We start from the raw sequence: 21,264 nt of genomic DNA, 5'->3' as shown, positions 1-21,264 counted from the left end.
AGTGATATTTTTGTATTGCACTGCTGACTCTATGCAAGAAAGAAAAAAAAAACAATCCTCAAGTGGAAAACATCTTTTCTAATTTATGCCATAATGTTTTGTGATACATATGAAAACTAAAGCTATAAATCAATCGTATTATAAAATAAACTCCTGTTGTTCTTTGTGTTTACATCTCTGGGGTAGTTTGGTGTTTATATACAGAGGGGGGGGATCTACATACGCAGATCTAGTGGATGTTCATGTCACACCGGTTTGTTCTCATCTAATCAGGATCTTGACTTGATGAGAGGCCAAATGAGGTGCAACCTGTTCTGTGGTTGTCGTCGTCCCCCTCCTCTCTCTAACCAGTAAACATATCTGTCAGCCACCCAGCTGTTTGGCTGGTGATTTTTTAGACTCTAATGGGTACGAAGAGGATTGGTCGTGTGGGTAAGAGAGATGCTGGTTTCCATAGTAACGGTGCTCTCCCGTCTGCCCTCTCTTGCTGCCACTATGGAAGCGAAGTTTTCCGCTCCTGCCGAAAGCAAAGCTATGGTAAACCCTCCGTCTTTGATTAGTTTGTTGCCGCCCTCCTTCCGTCCCCCTTTCTTCTCCCCAACATCCATCCATGATGCCATTTTCATCCTGTTTTCTTTAGCATTTGTATTTTTTTTACTATAGGCATGGCCTGGTTTATTAAAAAAGGTGCAAAACTGGGCAAAATTCTGCTTTTCTTATTGAAATTAGCCAAAACGAGGAACTGTACGATATAAGACAGAGTCCTTAATGTTTTAGATTTCTCTCTGATCCCATCATCACAGCCTGAAGAGGCCTGTTTATACTTGTTTGTTTAAGATAGGTATGAGGAGGTAGGGAAACACCTTAGGCATGCAGGACAGTGGGTATGGAGCTAAATTAGGGCAATTATTAAATTTTTTAAAATTTTCATTTAAATTGAACAAAACAATTACCGTAAAGGGCTGCCCGTTTGCGCAGTTTGTAGCGCTGCTGCCTTGCAGCATGGTTTGGATTCGATTCCCGCCCCTGGGGTCTTTCTGCATGGAGTTTGCATGTTCACCCCATGCATGCGTGGCTTCTCTCCTAGTACTACAGCTTCCTCCCACAGTCCAAAAACATGACTGTTATTTTAATCAGCTTCTCTAAATTGTCCTTAGGTGTGAGTGCGTGTTTGTGCATGGCTGTATGTGTTTGTGTTGCCCTGCAACAGACTGGGGACCTGTCCAGGATGTGTACCCCACCTCTCGACTATAGACTGCTGGATATAGGTACCGGCCCCACTGCCACCCTGACGGAATAAATATTATATATATTTTATATATATATATATTATAGACATGGGGTGTGGATTAAGGAATGACATTTTAGGTGCTCGGACTAAACATTTTAAGCTATTTTATTCACTGTGGGAAGAAAAGCATCATAAATACTTTATTATTTCAAAAAACAGTAGATATCTAAATGGAGCCTAAAGGTCATTAACCAACAATAAGATAATTGATAAATACATACTGTTTCATTGAGTTTGTATTCCTATCTGATCTTCTTCTTCCTGAAAATGATCACAAAGGAGTTAATGTTTGCTTCTTGAAAGGCTACATTTTGATCTGGAGTGGCCAGCTAGCCTGATTGTACTAGCATGCTAGCTCCTGAAATTTGTTGCTAACATTTGTTTTAACACTTTCACAGTGGGCGTTTCTCAAGTCCGTTCTTGGCGAGAACGCAGGAAGATCGGACTTGACGAGAACGCGAGCACGCAAGCATGTATGTGTATTGGAACAGAAGCGTACTCGTGACGTCATCACATGCAACGTTCTTTAGCATTGCTTTAGCAGTCAAAACTATTTATTCCCTACACAAAACATTTTGAAAACAATATTTTTAATTTCTAAAGCTCAAAAAACATTAAAAAAAGAACGAGCGGCAGTTCACACATAACTAGACCGAGAGAAGTGCACTACAGACGGGGTAAATTTAGCCCTGGCTGCGGTTACGCTTGGAGGTCTGCTGGTCACTCTGGTCCGCTCAATGTCGGACTTTATTTTTCAATTTCGCACTAACTCTGTAAACAGGCCACACAGGGAGGCTTAAATGTATAATGTTATCGCCTCAAACGATTTCAAAACGTACTTTTGAAGAACAACAGCAGCAGAAAAGGGAATGTTTAACTTAACACTGTGAGCGCTGTCTCGAATCAAGCTGCGGCCGCGGGGCATTCTGGGGAAGCGGTCAGTCTGAAGAACGCACAAGTCTGCTCTGATGCATGCTCGATAAAGAGGGCGGGGCGAGAACAACATCCGGGGATTTGGTGCGTTCTCGATCTGGCGTTCTCGAGAATTGGAACGGTACTCGGGCTGAGGCTGATGACGTGTCACGAGTACACGAGCACACGAGAACGCTCAAGAACGCATATTGAGAAACGCCCAGTATTATGCTAGCATATTCTATTGAGCTAAAATTTCATTTGCAAAACAGTTACATTTAGGTTTTTTTATTTTTATTGAAACCTTCCAGCAGAGAATTTTGTCTGTTTTGCAGTTCAAATTGTTTTCATGTAGCTTATTTAACCCATTAGCTTACCAGCTGAGCAAAAATTTATTGAACAGACGGCACGATTTACGTCCGAACAATGTCCACATTTGGTTGAAAAGTTGAAGGTGAAAACCTGGGTTTTCAACGTCTTTTTTCAACATGTATTACTGGACTAAAGTGGGACAAAATCAGACCTACCAAACAAATTTTCAGCAACTATTTCTGGTTGTGGAATAAATTATATGACGAACCAGATTTAGCTTCAAAACCAACGTCTAAGTGACGTCTGGTGTTTGGGGGGGTACTTCTTCATATGAACCCTGCCTTTTGTTGTTGTTTGTAAAGACACATGTGCTATACTACCAAAATAAAAAAAAAGACTACATGTTTTAGGTTTTGTTTTTTTGGGTTTTTTTTTTCACTTGGCATACTGCTCAATAACAACTTGCACTAAATAGATGGGGGACGTGTTGTGGCACTATAGACCAAATCTGATGTGAAATACCCTGTATTGTATCGTTAAAGAAGTTTAATAAATTTAAGAGGAGAAATTCTAGTGATTTGTATACGGTTTTGACATAAATCAACTCTTGCTGACTCTTCTCTTCCATTGTCTTTGTATACTTTCTGTTTTTGTTCTGTCATCACTTCACTTTATAAATCTTGAAGTTTTAAGGGTTGAGATTTTGTTCCCCCATTTTTCTTTGTACCAACTGCATGTTATTTCTGTGCATTTATTAAAATGTATACTTAAAAGCTGTTATATTTATAGTTCAAATTTAAAGGGAAAAAAAGGAAAGATTCTCAGCTTAATTTTTTATTTTTATCCTATCTTGAATTATTATTCTTGAACAGTTTTTTTCCTCACATCATTTCAGACTCTGAGACAACCGAAGATGAGACCAACGAGCCTCAGATGGAACCCAAAGAAGGGCCTGGGAGGCACCCGGACAAAGCCGGACGGAAAGGACCTTCAGGTATTCTGCGTTTTATCTTTTTCTAGCTTGCTTATGTGAATATTCTAGGGCTTGCAAATGTTGTTCCGGAAGTGGCGCTTCTCCAAATAGAACATCCCTGGAAACATTTTTTAACTGAAGATTTACTGTCCCGCTGGAGTAGCAGCCAGAAACATGCTCGCTTATGGCTGAGTGTGGATGGATGGATTTAATGCAGGTTGTTACTGACGTCTGTTGGATGAAATCCGATATGTATTCATCCCTCATGGTGTGATGCGATGGTGTGGCACACTGCCCTAGTTTCCAACAGGGAGTAACTACTGTGTATCCATTTGTTCCCTATGTCAGAAATATAGGGTAATAATACAGAAAAACAACTAAAAATATAGGTCTTTATCAAAGAGTCTCATTGGTATGCCGTAAATTTTGTTCCATTATTGTTGCAAGCCAAGAACATTAATCAAATAAGGTTTTCAGAGTAACCTCACTCTTTCCTTAGATTCATTATTTTTCTAACTTAATTTTTTCAATTTTTTTTTTTACAATTTTTATTTGTTCTATTTTTTTGTTTAAATAACTTTCATTTTTTCTGATTTAATATATTTTTTAAATTTTCTTTAATTTTTATGTTTATATAAAAAAATTCCACTTTTTTTTCAGATTGAGTTTAACTGATTGCATAATTTTGAAACTGTGTTTTTCCAGATCATGTTCTCTTTACTTCTGGGGGCGGGCTTTCCTGTGAGGATTGGAGACGCATTTTATTTGTCAAAAATTAATGTTTTTATTAGGCTAAAAGTGAATAGAATGTGATTAGTGAAACTCAATTACAAGTATGCAAGTATGCAATTCGTAAAACTCAATCTGAAGAAGAGAAATTTGAAAAATAAGATTATAAAATATGTATTCTGTTAAAAAAAAATATGAAGAATAGAAAGAATATTTTTATAGAAAATCTAATAAAGCAGTAAAGATATGTCAAGTTTTTCAAAGTTTTATTGCTGCATTGCATTTTCTTTTTAGTACTATTTAAAAAGCAATTTGCAACATGATGAAACATAATTCACTCCATACAAGGCCAATGTAAAGGTCTGTTTCAAATAAAGTGTATCCGAATTGCAACAGACTCACAATCAATTTCTAACCAGGAAATTGAATAGACTGAAAGTATTGACAGACTTAATATATTTCCCCTCTTCCCTGTTTGGTCCTTCTTTAATTTTATGACTCCAACCAAGGGAAGACAAGCTAAAGAGGTTCACATTTAGTGGAGAATATAGGGACTCATTTTTCTTAGTTTTATTTTAAACTAAACCTTTCAAAGCAATTTAATGAGAAAATGGGAAGTTGACGTATAGTGCGCTCTGATGGTCTTGCCGAGTCAGCATCCCTTCACTCAACCAGTCAAACAGCCTGACATTTTATATCCTTGACCCCCCCACTGCTGTTTCAGGGGCTCCTTCGTTAAGCTAAGATGCTGACAGCTCTTTATTTTCTGCTGCTATCACATCTCTGTCTCTGTTGCTCATCACTAAAATGCCAATCGTTAGTTGATTTATGATGAGGGAGGCCTGCTTTACATGGCACTCAGTCCAGCCTTTTTCGGCTTCAGTTGTATTTCCTGTTGATTTTAAAAGGAATCAATTGACTGTTTATCTGTCCAGGCTTTATTAGCATGTAACCACAATCCACAAGCTTGCTTCTGTGTTGGTGTCTGCTTCAGGATTCATTTAAAAAATCTGGATCTCTAGAGTGCTGCACCTCACAGCATACAGTATAATATAAGATATAATAATTTAATAATGCTTTTATTAGACATATATTTATTTATTACACACATATTTTTTTTTACTATTTTAATATAGATGCACAGGGAGCTTAAAACACATTTAAGTAAGAAAACAGTTTTTATTTCTATAGTGTTTTTGAGACACAGAGTCGCAAAATGCTTCACAGCAATCAAAACAAACAATGTGAATTAAAACGAGAGCAAATAGGTTTAGGGTCTTTTTAAACAAATTTTCTGAGTCCAGAGAGTGCTACTCCAATTAACCATAATTGAAAATTATTATTACCAACTACTTAAAGAACCTTTAAGCCAATCATGCAATTATTTCAAAGTCAAGGATTTAAAGGAACAGTGACGCTAAAAGGCAAGAGGCAGAGAGAGAGAATAGAAGGGATCTGAGGACAAAACCCTGAGGTACACCACTCTAGCTGGGCTCCAAAATATATATATATATATATAGAGAGAGAGAGAGGCAGAAACTTTACTGTGAAAGACAAACCTTTGGTAAACAAGCAAATTTAACAAAAAATATTAAATTGTTAAAAACAAAAAAGTGTTTTTAAATGACAATAAAAAACAAAAGCATGTTTTTAATGAAAGTTAAAAAAATGTTATGTAAATTAAAAACACAAACGACAAAAAAATTTCTTGAAAAATAACTTTTTATTCTATAGATTAGGATATAAAGTGTTCATTATATTCAGGTTTTATGATTAGTAATGCCTTCACTTTTATGTTTTGTATTATCCGAGTAAGTATAAATTGAGCAATAACTACACTTTAGATCATTGTAGTGCCACCAAACGTGTAGCAAACAGACAATCCCATCTGGATCATACTACTACTCTTACTTTGGGCATTTTTGTGATTTTTTTCATTATTATAAGCATATAATCACCAATAGCTGCACTATGGATCATTGTAGTGCCACCAAACGTGCAGGACACATAGATAATCTCATTGGAATCTGGATATTTTTTGCGATTTTTCCAATTTTATAAGCATAAATCGCTCATATGATCGAATATAATGGAACTGTCCAACATCTACCTGATTTAAATGAATTTCATTAACCTCAGAGTTTATTATCCATTCAAAGCTCTTAAATTTTTTCTTTTCCTTTTCCCATCCAGGTTTAAGCACTTCAGGCAGTAAAAACCTCATAAACTCTTTTTCATACTGAGCTCTAAAAGATTCTTCCCCTACTGACTGTAATTGATGGCTGATCATGATTGGTTGGTACTTCATTAAACTAAGAATCTAACTGGGTCTGATTGTGTCCGGAGTTGTGGTTGCAGGGCCGTGGACATGAGGCAGTCATGAGGTAGAAACTCAATACCAGTACATTTATTAAATTGGTTAAATAACTAACCAAAGTTGTTGTTGGTTTCCAGTTTCTTAACCCACATGCAGAACGACAAGAGAACAGCTAATCCCTATTGTCCGCCACATTGGATCAGTCCATTTGCTGCATATATTCAGAAAGGTCCAAACAACCAGCAGCAAACCATTTGAAAACAAGCAATTCAAAGAGCAGTGTTTCCAACTTAGAGCTTTTGTCGCTATATTTAGCAGCTTTTCAGACCCCTCTAGCACTTTTTTAAAAAACAAAACGCATAGCGCCAAATCTAGCGACTTTTTTCTGCTAATTGAGACTTTGGCGACAATATATAAAAGCAGCGAACTCTGCTCTCCAGAGCAAGTAGATTGGTAACCCCGCCTCCTGCTCTCCTCTATCTTGTCTGCTGTAATGATTCATACAGCTATTATTTCATCCAAATGATAAATGGAGAACAGATACGTAAACAGATTATGGCTTTTATACAGTGAAAAGGAAGACTGTTATTTACTTTTTCCGTTGCTTAGTGATTGGGAAAAAATCTTCCATTCCGTTTGAGACCGCAAGAAAATCAGCTCAGTACAAATGTCTGTATATTTCTTTATCTGTATAATGGGACCGTTTTATTTGTATCTTCTAAATTCAGAGGGCCCCATGCCTGTCTTTGTATAGGGCCCCATGCCTGTCTTTGTGTAGGGCCCCAAATTTCCTAAATCCCCCCTGATCTCGAGGATGATTAGGGCATGGGTGACGCCCCTCCCGGTGCAGCGCCATCCACTGGATGAAGGTAAAAGCAGCAGGGAAACAAGAAAAAACCCACAATTAGAAACCAACCCAGTTCCCAACACAATCTTTGAAATAAAGTAAAAATCAATGGTAACACTTAGAAACGACATGTTTCTAGACTAGATTTTGATTTTTAATTAATCATATCCCTGTAAAGAAATAAACAATTGGTAAAAATGGTTTCCAGGACTAATGTTCTGGCTTAGAGATCCCTGCAGTTCAAGCTAAGTACTGCTAATAACATAATGGAGAAATATTTGTTATTTTTATTATTGAGGTTTAGATAAAATAATTCCTCAGAATTGGGTCAAAACTCGCAACCAAGTGTCGCTGTGTATACAAATCTGATATGGAGTAGATGTGAGGATCTTTGTCACCCTGCAATTTCAAAATGTTACCTTTTGGGCGATGATAGTACACATAAAAGCCCGTAATGTTACGTAGAAATATTAGAAATATCAGGGGCTCATCTTCCCAAAGTCGGAGTTGTAGTATGATCCAGATCAGGTTTAACCTGACAGCAGCCAGATGCATGTCTCGCTCCGCCTAGCTCGCCTCACATACATCTGGGAACCCGCTCATTGAAAGTGATTTCCCCAACCAAATTTATGGTCTGTCCAATCAAAACGCAGGGCGGGTGTGTCCTGGAGTGGAGAAGCGACCGTGAGATTCCAACAACAATGGCGGCTCGCATTGAGGAAGCAAGCGTTAGCATTGATGCTGCTATTTCTTCTGTGTTATCCAATCTATCTGATATTGTTTCATTAAAAGAACATCAGAGAACGGCTTTGAAGGCTTTTGTTGGTGGAAACGATGTTTTCGCCCTTCTCCCGACCGGATTTGGCAAGAGCTTGATCTACCAAATGGCTCCTCCTCTCACAGCGTCACGGGTTAGCTTCGGTGTGAGTGGTTGAAATAGCACGTCAATAAAGATGACAGACATGTGGCTTATCCAATCAAATGCAAGGAGTTTTGATAAGGCCCAGCCTTCAGTAAAGGCAATTCCTATGGCGGGTTCCCAGATGTATGTGAGTGGAGCTAGGCGGAGCGAGACATGCATCTGGCTGTTGTCAGGTTAGATCAGGTTATCTATGGCTGCTACGAGTTTGGTGGCACTACAATAATCTATAGTGTAGCTAATGGCGATTATATGCTTATAATATAAATGGAGAAATCACAAAAAATAGAGTTTTGCACATTTTTCCAAAGTAAGAGTTGTAATATGATCTAGATAGAGATTATTTATGTGTCCTACATGTTTGGTGGTACTACAGTGTAGTGTGATCCCAGCGCGGTGTGAGTGTTTTTAGGAAACTAGAGTTGTAGCTCACTGTCTGCCTTGCTGTGGTTGCGGAGAGATGACGGTTTTGTAGGAGAAATGATCGGCAAGTTATTGATCCAGAGAAGCCGAATCGGTGAATATCTGTCTAACTGTACCAAAGTTTCTTACTTCTGTCCTGAGAGAGACTCTTTTATTGTTTCGGAAAACAACGTATGGCTGCTTGTCCTTGCTCACGCTCAATCACAAGGACTTTTTTTAGCCCCGTGCAGCTCTTAGTTTGGTGCTTTAGCCAGAAATAAATAATCACATCTGATCTCGGAATAAGAACAAACGACCACGATCGAGCCTCTTTTTGTTTCTGTTCAAACGCATTTTTGTGTTTTGTTTACTCAAATCGAAATTTTTCAAATTAAAATTTTCCATTTTTGACAATTAAAAAGAGAAACACTTTAAATTTCAAGTATTGTAAAACAAAAATCAAATCATCATTTGTTTTTGCTTTTTTAATTGCCGTTTCTGAAACAAAAATCCAATGACCAAGAGATGCACGGATTCTTAATAAAGAACATTTTAATAAAACAATCTTTGAGACATTTGTAGTGAATCAGTGTCATAGAGGCTCGCTTTTCCTATAGACTTTGGCCTGATCCACCACTGTGACCTTTAACCTCTTGCTCTCTAAATTTACAGGTGAGGGAGGAAGGATGATGGACTATAACCCGGATGCTTCAGATCGTAGGGCCACTCTCCCTGGCACCTACGACCCCGTTATGGAGCGAGAGCTCCGAGCTCTTGGTTCCCGCCCTCCAGGGCCACATTTAGACCCCACCAACCCAGCAAGGCAAGCCTTTGGCGGGGACCCCGCTGACGGGGCAGCCCCCGTCCGTCACCTTGGTGTGGAACCTCTAATCCGAGCCTCTCATGCTAACCTGGCGCGGCCCGTCCAAGGGTCAGAGGAAAGTGTCTCTGTCGGAAGCGACTACTATGGGAGCATGTTCAGCCTCTACAGAGGGAGAACATTTTCAATGCCCTTATAGCACATGGCTTGGCATTCCCAGGATTACAATAAAAGACTGGCCTGAAACCCCAGATTTAGACTTTGCACAATATCATATCCTCCATAGACCCATTTCTTCCTTTCATTTCCTTTATGTTCAATCATTCGACCCCCGATCACACTTTCCTTTGACTGCTTTGTGGTTTGATTTCAACTCATCTAAAAGTTTACATCTCTCTTTATATTGTTAATGTTTATTAAAGTCATTAGAGCAGTTATTTTCCACAAGATTTGTGCTATTTGACTAATTTCTAACAGAATAGGGCTTTTTAAAAACTGCATGCTTTCCTCTATTTCAGATTCTCTTTGTTGGTTTGCGGTGGCATGCATGGATTGCTGATATTAGCATGAATGTTATCACGAGTTATTTATCTTGAGACTCACAGGCTTGTTTTGGGCATGATTTTTTATGAGGTGATTCTCACTTTTTTAAAATCCTGGATTAATGTATTTTTGGACTTCATAAACATCTGGTGAATCATTTGTTTCTTTTAAAAATCTCATATGACTCTGTTTTGGCCACTGAACACAAACAAAAATATGGAAATTAAGATGACTTCTCTTGTCCTACAAATCCACAAAACTGTAGTTGATCTCTAACTCCACAACTCCATCCCCCACCCCTAAAATCCTCACTCCTGTAGGAACAAATCTGCTGAGGATTCCTGGAGGCTCTCCTCTCATGTCCCTCCATCCTCTACCCTGGCAGCTTTCAGCAAAAAACTTGATATAGACAAAACTGAAGACCCTCAAGCATCTAAGACTTCTGGCGATGTTATAATGACTCCAAAATTGCCCCGTGCTGGACCCAAGATCACTGACAAGGTGCGGGCCTTTGAGGAGCGAAGGAAAAGTTTGGATTTGCCAGGAGGGGCGGCGTGCCTGGACTCAGATGACAGTGGAAAGAAGACAGGGGGCCCCAGCAAGGAGGAGGGAAGGGTCTCACAGGGAGTAGCCCAAAAGAGAGCAGCATTCCAGCACCGAGCCTCCTCGCTGGAGGACAAGACAACCTATTCTCAGAGAGTTCAGAACAAGTTTGCAGAGGAGCTTCAGAGGATCAAGAAGCTCGTGGGGAAACCGAGCCTGAAGAAGGCATACTCCACCGAGCAGCTGTCGCAGAGGGAGAGGACACCCACCGGGAAGATAGAGCCCATTCCTCAGCATGTGGTTCGGAAGTTGGAGGCCAGTGAGCGAGCTCTGGAGGAGAAAAGAAAGACTGGCGGGAGAGAACGGGACAGAACATCCCAGGTTCCTCCTCAGCTCCTGGCCCAACCTTTAGGCCACCAGAGTAAGAGCCCACACGGGGACGATGCGGCGCCAACAGCTAACCGCTCACCCCGGGAAAGCTTTGGGAAGAGCTTGGTCACCATGGAAACGGCACCAGATCAGCAGTTGCCAGGGCAACCACCGGCAACAGCAACCAGGAAAGGCATAAACAGGTTAGAGACTAGTTTACTCATTGATAATGTTTCATGTTTATAGAGTTCCCTGCAAAAGCTTTAAAGCACCATAAATTTTCTACAATCATGTCATTTTGAAACCACAAAGTTATGTTATTGGGACTGTAAAGGACAGACACGATAAAGGACAACATTTAACTTTATTTGAAGTACAATACATTATTTTAGAAATAAAAAAAAGAATAGCCTAACATTGGCTCTGTTCGAGTTCATGGACTACGTCTTACTTACTTTGAAGTCCTTGAAAATAAGGAGACCTTATTTTCTCCTTATTTTGTCTGTGAATTCAAACAGGTCCACCCTTCGGTGGCTTTTACCGCCATACGCTCTGTCGCTTAGCAACCATGACAGTTGACACACAAAGCAGGAAAAGAATAAATGCCGAACTTTTCAAAACTGTGTCTATTTAACTTTTTCCTTTTTTTTATTGCAAAGTGAACAAAGACTACAGTAGACTACAATAAAAGCAAATCTAATGATAGAAACCTTAGTTAAATAATGTGCTGCTGTCATTTTGCACATCTCTGATGTTGCTGCTATTTTCAAATATCCATTACTGTAAAAAAGTTTTATTTTATTTATTCTCCAGGTGCACAGTTTTATATTGCTAAAAGTCTTTACAGTATTTTATTGTTTATATTTTAACTCTTCCCTATTATGTTATTCTTATTTATTTTTCTAAGGTCCTCATTTGTGTGACCATTTTCAATAATCTTTCTGCTGCTGTAAACTTGCCCATTGTGGGACAATAAAGAGATTTTCTATTCTATTCTATAAGTATAAAAAATATATCTGCATTTTTCTTTAGCAAATAGTGCAAAACAGCAATAAAAAAAAATCTGATTTATAGTCCCCACACTGCAGATATATTAGAATCTGTGCAGCCAAACCCATTTACACAGTAACAGATAAAAACCATTAGATAAATTAAACATTACCCGCCGAAAATCTAACTCAATAACCATTAAAACAACTATTTTCACTCATTTAAGTTGGATCTATTCAAATACTTGTATTATATTAAACTGAACTTCCAATATTCACCAAGTACCATTTGCTCTGATCACGGAGCAGCCGGCTTGGTCTCGCAATGAATCCTGGGATAACCAAGGATACATAGGATACATCGGACCCGTCCTTCAAATCCGGCAAAAAGGACGCATTTTAAGGCCGCATAATGAGAAGTCTTGGAATGCAACCAGACCTCGGCGCAGCTTTATGACGTAACCGTCCCTTGAACCTGGCCGTCGGAGGACACATCCCATGAATTCGAACAGAGAAATAGTGTAGGAACAAATAATTTAGACTGCTTTTGCAATAGAGCTGCTCACACTGCAGTCATAGTGTACTTATATCACAGCTTGCTAACACCATTATCCTGCTAACATAGGCCGTTTAATGTTAATGCAAAAACAGTTCACTGTTAGGGGACCCAATAACTAAATATTTTCCATATTTGAGGATGGAAGAAAAATCTGAAAGCCATCCTATAACTTCACAGACAGCAAATCACACCCTGACCTCGCTAGCATAGCCTAGCATTGCATAGGTATAACTCAGTCAGATTGCCTTTGCAGGAGGGTTGCACATACTGCCATCTTAGTGTAATTACATCACCAACTAAAAAGCCTCATAACATAATTAGCTGCTTAAAGGTGCACAGTTTGAGGCAAATGGTGAAACTCTTAGTTGATGGCCAGTGGTTGTGTTAACAGAATGTTCTCAGTATTTGACTTTTTTTCTCTCAAACATGAAGGGAATCATCTAAAAGCCAATTGGTCATTTTGACAGATAGCAGGGAACTTCGTTCTATTTTGTTGCAAGCAAATAATACAGTTTTCAAATTTAAATTTGAAAAAGTAATACAACACAGAATGAAAATTTTAAAAGAAAATGAATGAAAACTGCATTTTAAAGTGATCTGCTGTTTTCTTAGACAAAATAAATGTGTTCTTCAAAATTTAATTTTTTCATGTATTTTCTACAGAATCTATATCTTCGGTTTTTTGAAATTTGATTATTATTATTATTATTTCTTTTTTTTTTTTTTACAGATTTTATCATTCAGATTTCTGTTTTTTCTGATTGAGTTTTACCAATTGCATTCTTTTCAAATTGTTTCAAAGAAATAAAGGTACAAAAATAAGATAAAATTTGAAAACATAAAATTTCAAAATATAGGATCTGCATAAAAATGCTGGAATATAAAACTGGAAAAAAAAATTTTAAAGTAATTTTCTAAGTTATTCTTAAAAACCTTTTGTTGAAATGTTAACTTTCTGTAATTTTTTTTAGCAAATCTTAATGTACAAAACAAGTTCTTTGCAACAAAATTAACTCCATATAAAGGCAAATAAGCAAAATTTATTTTATTTTGCTGCATTTAATTTTTTCTTTTTAAAAATTATAACAGTTTTTGGGGGTATTTTCACATTAGTCTCATGCAACGGTTGCTTTTTACATCCACCGAGTGAACCTCTATGAAGCTCACCAGGTGCTGATAAAACACACTTCTTCCCTCTTCCTTAAAATCTTCCTCCTCCTCCTCCTCCTCCTCCTCCAGAGATCCAGGAATAGATTCTAAGGCAGACAAAATGATGGAGAACAAATCGCATCATGGAACAACTGGGAAGAGATCATCCCCAGTAGCAGCAGGGGAACCCTCATCCCAATATCTCCCCAAACCCAGCCGCCCACCTGCGGTCAGCCCTTTAGTGAAGAAGAGGCGAGCCGAGGTGGGACGAGTCTCTCCTGCCCCGAAAGTGAACATCCCCACAATCCTTGTGGAGGACGAGCCCATGGAGGAAGAATGTCCAACAGGCAAAAGCAAAGAGAACCATCCTAACAGACGAAGGGAGGGAAGAGTACGCAAAAAGAAGAAAGACCATTCAGCCCAGCCAAGGTCTCCAGAGGAAGGTAAGATTAGTCTATGGGAACTATGTAAACGTTCCTTAAGCTCATATCTTCATATTTGACACATGAAAGACCAATATCTACCGTATTTATCAGAATCAGAAGTCTATGTTTATGTTCCTGAAGGGTACAACAACATTTTGAGCAGCTCAAAACAAAATAAAACAAAGAAAAATGCGAGCAAATAGTGCTACGAAAAGAAAATTTATATTATAACGTATACAGTTGAAGAAGAAAAGTATATAAATGCATTTACACACAAATTGCTGTATTGCACATGACAATACTGCACCTATACGGTATTGTAGAAATTGCACGTTCGTAAAGTGACTTAATTAAAACTAAAACCAGAACCAAAACTTACATATTTTCACCTTTACATGGCAACTTTTTACACTGCTGGTTGGATTAGGCAACGTTCCTGACATGTTCAAACGGTAGGCAGTGATGTAAAGTTCACCCGCATGTCCTGCAGAACTCAAACCACCTCTGCTCTGCAAACATGAGCCTGCAGGTGGTGTGACGTTACTGTTAAGGTATGTAAAGTAACCCTGAGCAGCTGCAGGTCTCCAGCCTGAAGGGATCATTACATTGATAATTATAGAAGAGAGTGACATAACAAATAGTCTGCTGAGCTTCTTATGTCAGTCTTTTTAATCTATTTCATTACAAAAAGCAAGCCAAATGTCAATAACCTGTCTTAGGTGCAAACAGAAAAAAAAAAATGTGGATCAAAAATTAAAGGAATAGTACACCCAAAACATGATTAGCCTTCATTTTCTACTCACCCCCATGCTGAACAACACTCTGGAGTACTTTTTTGATATCTCAAATGCATCTGGAGATCTGGGAGGCTTCTTGCTGTCTGCTGACATTCAAATAATGGAGGTCTATGGCGCCCGAGGCAGAAAGGTCCATAAAAGTCCACAAAAAACGTGTCAATATTCCTCCATACTGCTCTTCCAATGTATTCCAAGTGTCCTGAGTGGGTAGCGTCCATAATTTACTCGAAACGAAGTCATTTAGAATGTTTTAAAGCATAAACAGTAGTGTATAGGATTTCCTGAAAGCGCGTTCACGAGTCTACGGAAACCGCGGCAGACCAAACCAGATGAAAGTGCGCATTCGGTGTCTGCTCTGCCAATAATGCAAGCGTAGAAGAAGAAATGTGCTGTTTACCTGTGCAAAGAAAGAAACAACGAAAGAAAAATGTCTGAGGACTTCAGTGTTGAGGAAGAGCATGAGTTCTTTGCCGAGCTGAATGCGCACTTTCATCTGGTTTGGTCTGCCGCGGTTTCCGTAGACTCGTGAACTCGCTTTTAGGAAGTCCTATACACTACTGTTTATGCTCTAAAAACATTCTTATCGACTTCGTTTCGAGTAAATTATGGACGCTACCGACTCAGGACACTTGGAATACATTGGACGAGCAGTATGGAGGAATATTGACACGTTTTTTGTGGACTTTTATGGACCTTTCTGCCTCGGGCGCCATGGACCTCCATTATTTGAATGTCAGCAGACAGCAAGAAGCCTCCCAGATCTCCAGATGCATTTGAGATATCAAAAAAGTACTCCAGAGTGTTGTTCAGCATGGGGGTGAGTAGAAAATGAAGGCTAATCATGTTTTGGGTGTGCTATTCCTTTAAGGATAAAACTTATTGGAACAGGGAGGATCAGATGTGGCGCATTCAGGGGAAAAAATAAATGTTAAATGACAGGCAAGGATTGAGGGAACTTGGAGCCAACAGAAGAATCCGGAAGTAATAGAAGATAACCTTATATACAGAGAGGACTGTGGAAAGAACCATTGCAAGGAGATGAGAGAATTCATGTGAAAAATGGAACAGCTGAGACCAGTGATGGTAGAGAGAGCTGAAGGAGGGAGGAAAATAAACAAACCATATTTTTTTTTCTTTTTTAGAGGGTTCTTCTGATGAATCGTACCTTTCTGCTGATGAAGAACCAGGCGAGAGTCCAAGGTTTGTTAAACCGCTCAGGGACATCACGGCCCCATGCGGCTCTGAGGTCAAACTGGATTGCATCATCGCTGGCAGCCCATCCCCGACAGGTACAGAAACTATCTGCTGACTTTGGCTGTGTTTGGATGGTGATTTCAGATTTTTCATTGTAAAAGTTGACAGTTAAACAACTATTGTACCAATGGGAAGAGGTTCCTCAGCACAAATTTAGGAAAAGATGCATAGGTATAGAGAAATTATGGCTTATTTTAGAGCTGTAGTCCATCCATCCATACTTGACCAACTCTAAAAAAACTTTTTTTTTCTCTCAAAAACAGCACGCTCATGAATATTCATACAAATGTGTGCAAACAAGCCTCATTTATTGCACTTCTCTGCAGACTTTTATCACTCAACACTTCACTCTTTGTTCCATCACTTCTCCTTCTCAGTGACATGGAGAAAGAACAACATGGAGCTTCGCAGCGATGCTTTTTGTGCCATTAAAACGGAAGGGGAGAAGCACACCCTGCTGATAAAGGAGCTACGGCCCCATAACGCCGGATCGTACTGCGTCACGGCTGCCAACGAGGCTGGCACCTCTTCCTGCAGCGCTTTTCTCCACATCCAGCCAGGTGAGAACAGCCTGCTGCATCTCAACCAACAATCCTCCTGGGCTGAATTGAAAAAAAGACAAAAGAAAAAAGGTCTGCAGATGCTTAAAGGCATTATTGGCATTCAAAGTCAAAACCAAACACAACTAATTCCTCCCAGAAGAGATTTCTGTCCTCTGCCGTCTGCTGGTGTGTATGTTTTACAGTCTGAAGAGCTTGTAATTGAAAGTGTTTATTCAGCTCAGGAAAAGGCAGAGTTTTGTCAACAAATACGAATGTGCGCCATAACGCTGTCTGAGCCAGCAGTTCCAGGACTCAGCTGCCATATTAGGCCAGTGGAGCCTGACTTGCAGGGGTATTTTTAGCCAGGCCTCTTGTTCTCTCGGGTGATTGCCGTCTGCTTCATGTCCCTCTGTGAGATTGCTGCTGTGACCAGGAGGATGGAGCAGTCTGAATATGGGGAGGGGGGGCGTGCGTCACTGTAGCTTGATGCTGTAGAGTGTTTTTGGTTCTCAGTGGGAGACATATACCCACACGACCTCATGTAGTCATGAACAGTAGAAGCTTATTTTACATCAGTCATTAAACTCAGTTATAATTTTAGAAACTAAAAAACACAAACTGAATAGATCAGACTGGTTACATTTGTTTTGTGTATTTTTTTTTATTTTTTTGTTTCGGATTCAGAATTGGGTATTTTCACGCACATTTTAAGGGACACATTTTTCAATTCAATTCAATTTCAATTCAGTTTATCTATATAGCGCCAAATTCACAACACATGTCATCTCAAGGCACTTTACAGTTCAACCAGATCATACAGTCAAATTTTTCAATATTTTGAAGGTTTGCCATGTTTAAAAACTACATTTTAGGCTTAAAGGTTTGCGTGTATTAAAACACATGCAAATTTGTATGTAGTTCAGCTTTGCCCATGTTAATTGATAACTTTGTATGGAGCTATATTGGGGCCATAATGTAAAAGTTTTTTAATACAGGAAAAAAAAAAACTAAGAAAGATTTTAAGCTTAAAAAAGTTAAAAGATTTTTTTCTTTTTCAAAGTGGGGTTAAGATTATAAAAGTTGTGGATTGATGACTAACAGTTTTGGTGCCTGATTAAAATATTACAATCTGTTGCATTCAGGTGTTTATGTGATAAACATAAACACAGAGTACTGAGACAAACAGAGTAATGATGCTGCCATCAGTTTGGTGGTTTTCATCTTTACTTTGCTCAACTCAAACTAAAATGCAGTATGGTCAGAATTCTTGCATAGAGCAACATCAAGCATGTTTATGTTTTTAAACCACTAAAACATAATCTTGTGTCACGCTTCATGAATGGTACAGTTAACATTTTTTCTAGGCACCTATCGTCCATTCACATCCCATGTTATCTAAGCCTAGCTCCAACACTGAAGGGGAAAAAAGAAAAAAAAAATGTATAAATTAAATCTAAAAGTAGTTTTAAGTTTCTTTTCAGTTTTACTTCTTCGCACCAAATATTTTTGAAAAAAAAAAAAAAAAAAAAAAGGGTTGTTCAGTGTTCTTAGTATAATCATTTTCTATTTCAAATAAAAATGTTCAGGCTTAAACCATACGCTTTCAAATACATTTATTCTTCAGTAAAAAAAAAAGAAAAAAGAAAAAAAAAACCTTTTATGTCCTCAGTTTATGTTCATACTCCAGCTGTTTGTTCACACTTTGCACAGATCTAATGACCAAACTACAGCCATTTATGGGTGGAACATACGAAAATTAGATTTTTGGCACCCACAGTGATTTTCAAAACCTTAAAGAGATCATCATCACAGTTCCCGGATCTCAGTTTTTACATGATTGAATGTTGGGATGCACAAATCCGTTCTCACTGTAGCTAAAGAAAGAGGAATCGGTGCAATTACAGAAGAGGTAGAGCGACTGTCAGAGCAATTTTGCTGTTTTCTTATTTTTAATTTTTAATATGTTTATATTTTTTATTTAATTCTTCCACATTTTTTAACAGATTTTTAAATTTCCCCTTGTTTTTTATTTTTATTTTTTTTTTTACAAATTTTGTATTCAATTTTTTTTATTTCTGTTTTTCCAATTTAGTTTTACAAATTGCATTATCCAGGAATTGCCCTTTTTACATCACATTTTCTATACTTTTGGAGGTGGGCATTCCTCTTGAGTGAGTAGTGTACAGTAGATGCATTTCTATTGGTGTGGTTCAATTGATCCAGAATGAGTCTTTGAATTGGGCTGGAAGTGAAGAGAATGTGATCTAAAAATGAAAAAAAAGAAAAAAGATGAATTTCCAAACGGAAATCTATTGAAAGTGCATAAGTGCAGCTGTTATTTTTTTTCTTATAATAAAAATCCAAAAATATGAAATCTGTAAAAAAAAAAAAAAAGAATTCCCAAAAATAAATCAGAAAAAAATAGGAAATAATTTTTGAAAAAAAATTGAAAAATCTGAGAAGATTACTCTAAAACCTTTTTTTATTATTAAAAAGTTTTTTAAAGTTAAATGTCTGGATTGCAAATTGTTAAATTTACAAAAAGTGTATTTTGCTTGTAACAATAATGGAACAACATTCATTCCATAGCCTGGTGGAGTCCTGCTTTGTGAATGCTTTTCTTCAGCAGATACATACAGAGGACATTCTCCAGATAATAGTGCAGTTCTGGACAAGGCAGCTGGAAGTACTTTTAAACAGGGGGTCTTCATCCTGATACCTAATGGCGGTCAGGGTGCTGTTGTCTAGCCTGTATAGGTCTGTGCGTCCCTCCATGTATCTGCCTCCCCAGACCATCACTGACCCACCACCAAACCAGTCATGCTGAAAGATGTTACAGGCAACATAACATTCTCCATGGCTTCCCCAGACCCTTCCACGTCTGTTACATGTACTGAGGGTGAACCTGCTCTCATCTGTGAAAAGCACAGGGCGCCAGTGGCGGACTTGCCAATTCCGATGTTCTGTGGCAAATGCCAATCGAGCTCCACGGTGCTGGGCAGTGAGCACAGGGCCCACTAGAGGACGTTGGGCCCTCACGCCACCCTCATGAAGTCTGTGTCTGATTGTTTGGTCAAAGACATTCACACCAGTGGCCTGCTGGAGGTCATTTTCTAGCGCCCTGGCAGTGCTCCTCCTGCTCCTCCTTGCACAAAGGAGCAGATACCGGTCCTGCTGATGGGTTGTAGACCTTCTACGGCCCTGTCCAGCTCTCCTGAAGTAACTGACTGTCTCCTGGAATCTCCTCCATGCTCTTGAGATTGTTTTGGGAGACACAGCAAACCTGGCACGTATTGCTGTGCCATCCTGAAGGAGTTGCACTGCCTGTGCAACGTCTGTAGGTTCCAGGTAGCGCCTCATGCTAACAGTAGTGTCAGTGACCCTAGCCAAATGCAAAACTGGTGAAAAAGAGTTAGAAAAGATGGGGAGGGGAAAAAATGTCAGCGGCCTCCACCTGTAAAACCTTTTGCTGTTTTAATGGTCGTCTCGTTGTTGCCCCTCTAGTGCACCTGTTAATTTCATTAACACCAAAGCAGCTGAAACTGATTAAAAAACCCCTCTGCTACTTACCTGACCAAATTAATATCCCAGAAGTTTAATTAACTTGATGCTATACTCTGATTACAAAGTGTTCCTTTAATTTTTTTAAGTAGTGTACTACCCTCTGACTTCAGGTGGTTAGGTATCATCGACATGACAGAAGCTAAGGTCAGAACAGAATAATGTATTAAGTTTTTTGTTTTTTTTTCAGTTCAGACAGTTCAGTCGTTGTATAAGAGTTGGCAGGTTTACATAAATACTTGTGGGATTTATTCCCCGGTGAATGGAGGCCTCTCAGAGATCTGAGTCTAGGTAGGTTGTTTTATTTATTTTTTTGCTTATACCAAAAATTTAACAGAATACCAACTTACAGCATTCAGAACCTTTTTTCATTTGTGTACATCACAATCTTTGAATCATGCAAGTTCTTTCACGTTTAAGTTGGAATTTGTTTTTCCTCTGGCGTAGATCTAGGTGATCTGGTTTAGATCACCCACAAGTAATTACATTTTATCACTCTTCCATTGAAAAGAGGATGGTTTTTATTTTACTGCTGTCACAGTCCTGCCTGCTCTTCTTTTTTGATATGCAGCTGAAGCTTAAAAAGAAAGTGTTTGCTGCCAGGGGATTCATTTTGACAGCAGCAACTCCCAAAGGAGGGAGCACAGAGGAAGCTTTTTTTCTCTCCTCTGAAAACAGCTGGAGCAGGATAATGATTGGGTCAGAGATTAAGAGGTTTCATTTCAGAGAGGTCAACATCACATGGTCCTCTTCTTTCAGCCACTGTAACTTTATGTTTTCATTAACACCTGCAGGACACCATAATAATATTTTACTATGTAATTTCATATTCAATAAAAATTTTTAGTCAGGTTTTATTTTGTGAACACATGCCAAACTGTGTATGGAGTAAATTTAATCCCATTATTGTTGAAAGCAAAGAACACTTTTTGTAAATTGAAATAAATATAAAAAAACAGCAACAGATTTTGAAAAAAAAAAAAGAGAAAACTGCAATCCAGAAATTTCGGA

At 38.6% G+C, this 21,264-nt stretch overlaps 1 protein-coding gene across 7 annotated transcripts in view; it reads left to right on the top strand.

Moving 5' to 3' along the window:
• LOC119780791 (striated muscle preferentially expressed protein kinase-like) overlaps window positions 1-21,264 on the top strand; it is a 94,720-nt gene that overhangs the window by 31,772 nt on the left and 41,684 nt on the right. For 4 of the 7 annotated variants that reach the window (XM_038280938.1, XM_038280939.1, XM_038280942.1 and 1 more), the window contains 6 exons: window positions 3,411-3,509; window positions 9,375-9,525; window positions 10,386-11,180; window positions 13,765-14,117; window positions 16,039-16,185; window positions 16,528-16,710. In XM_038280938.1, coding sequence (XP_038136866.1) covers window positions 3,411-3,509; window positions 9,375-9,525; window positions 10,386-11,180; window positions 13,765-14,117; window positions 16,039-16,185; window positions 16,528-16,710 — 1,728 coding nt within the window. Of the gene's footprint in view, window positions 1-367; window positions 538-3,410; window positions 3,510-9,374; window positions 9,526-10,385; window positions 11,181-13,764; window positions 14,118-16,038; window positions 16,186-16,527; window positions 16,711-21,264 lie in introns of all 7 variants that reach the window. The other 3 variants (XM_038280941.1, XM_038280945.1, XM_038280940.1) reach the window with 3 other exon arrangements.

The sequence above is a fragment of the Cyprinodon tularosa genome, unplaced genomic scaffold, assembly GCF_016077235.1.
Source record: "Cyprinodon tularosa strain WSP-4 unplaced genomic scaffold, ASM1607723v1 ctg166, whole genome shotgun sequence".
NCBI classification, from domain to species: domain Eukaryota; kingdom Metazoa; phylum Chordata; class Actinopteri; order Cyprinodontiformes; family Cyprinodontidae; genus Cyprinodon; species Cyprinodon tularosa.
Note: the sequence above shows the minus strand (reverse complement) of the source record. Positions and strands in the feature narration are given on the sequence as shown.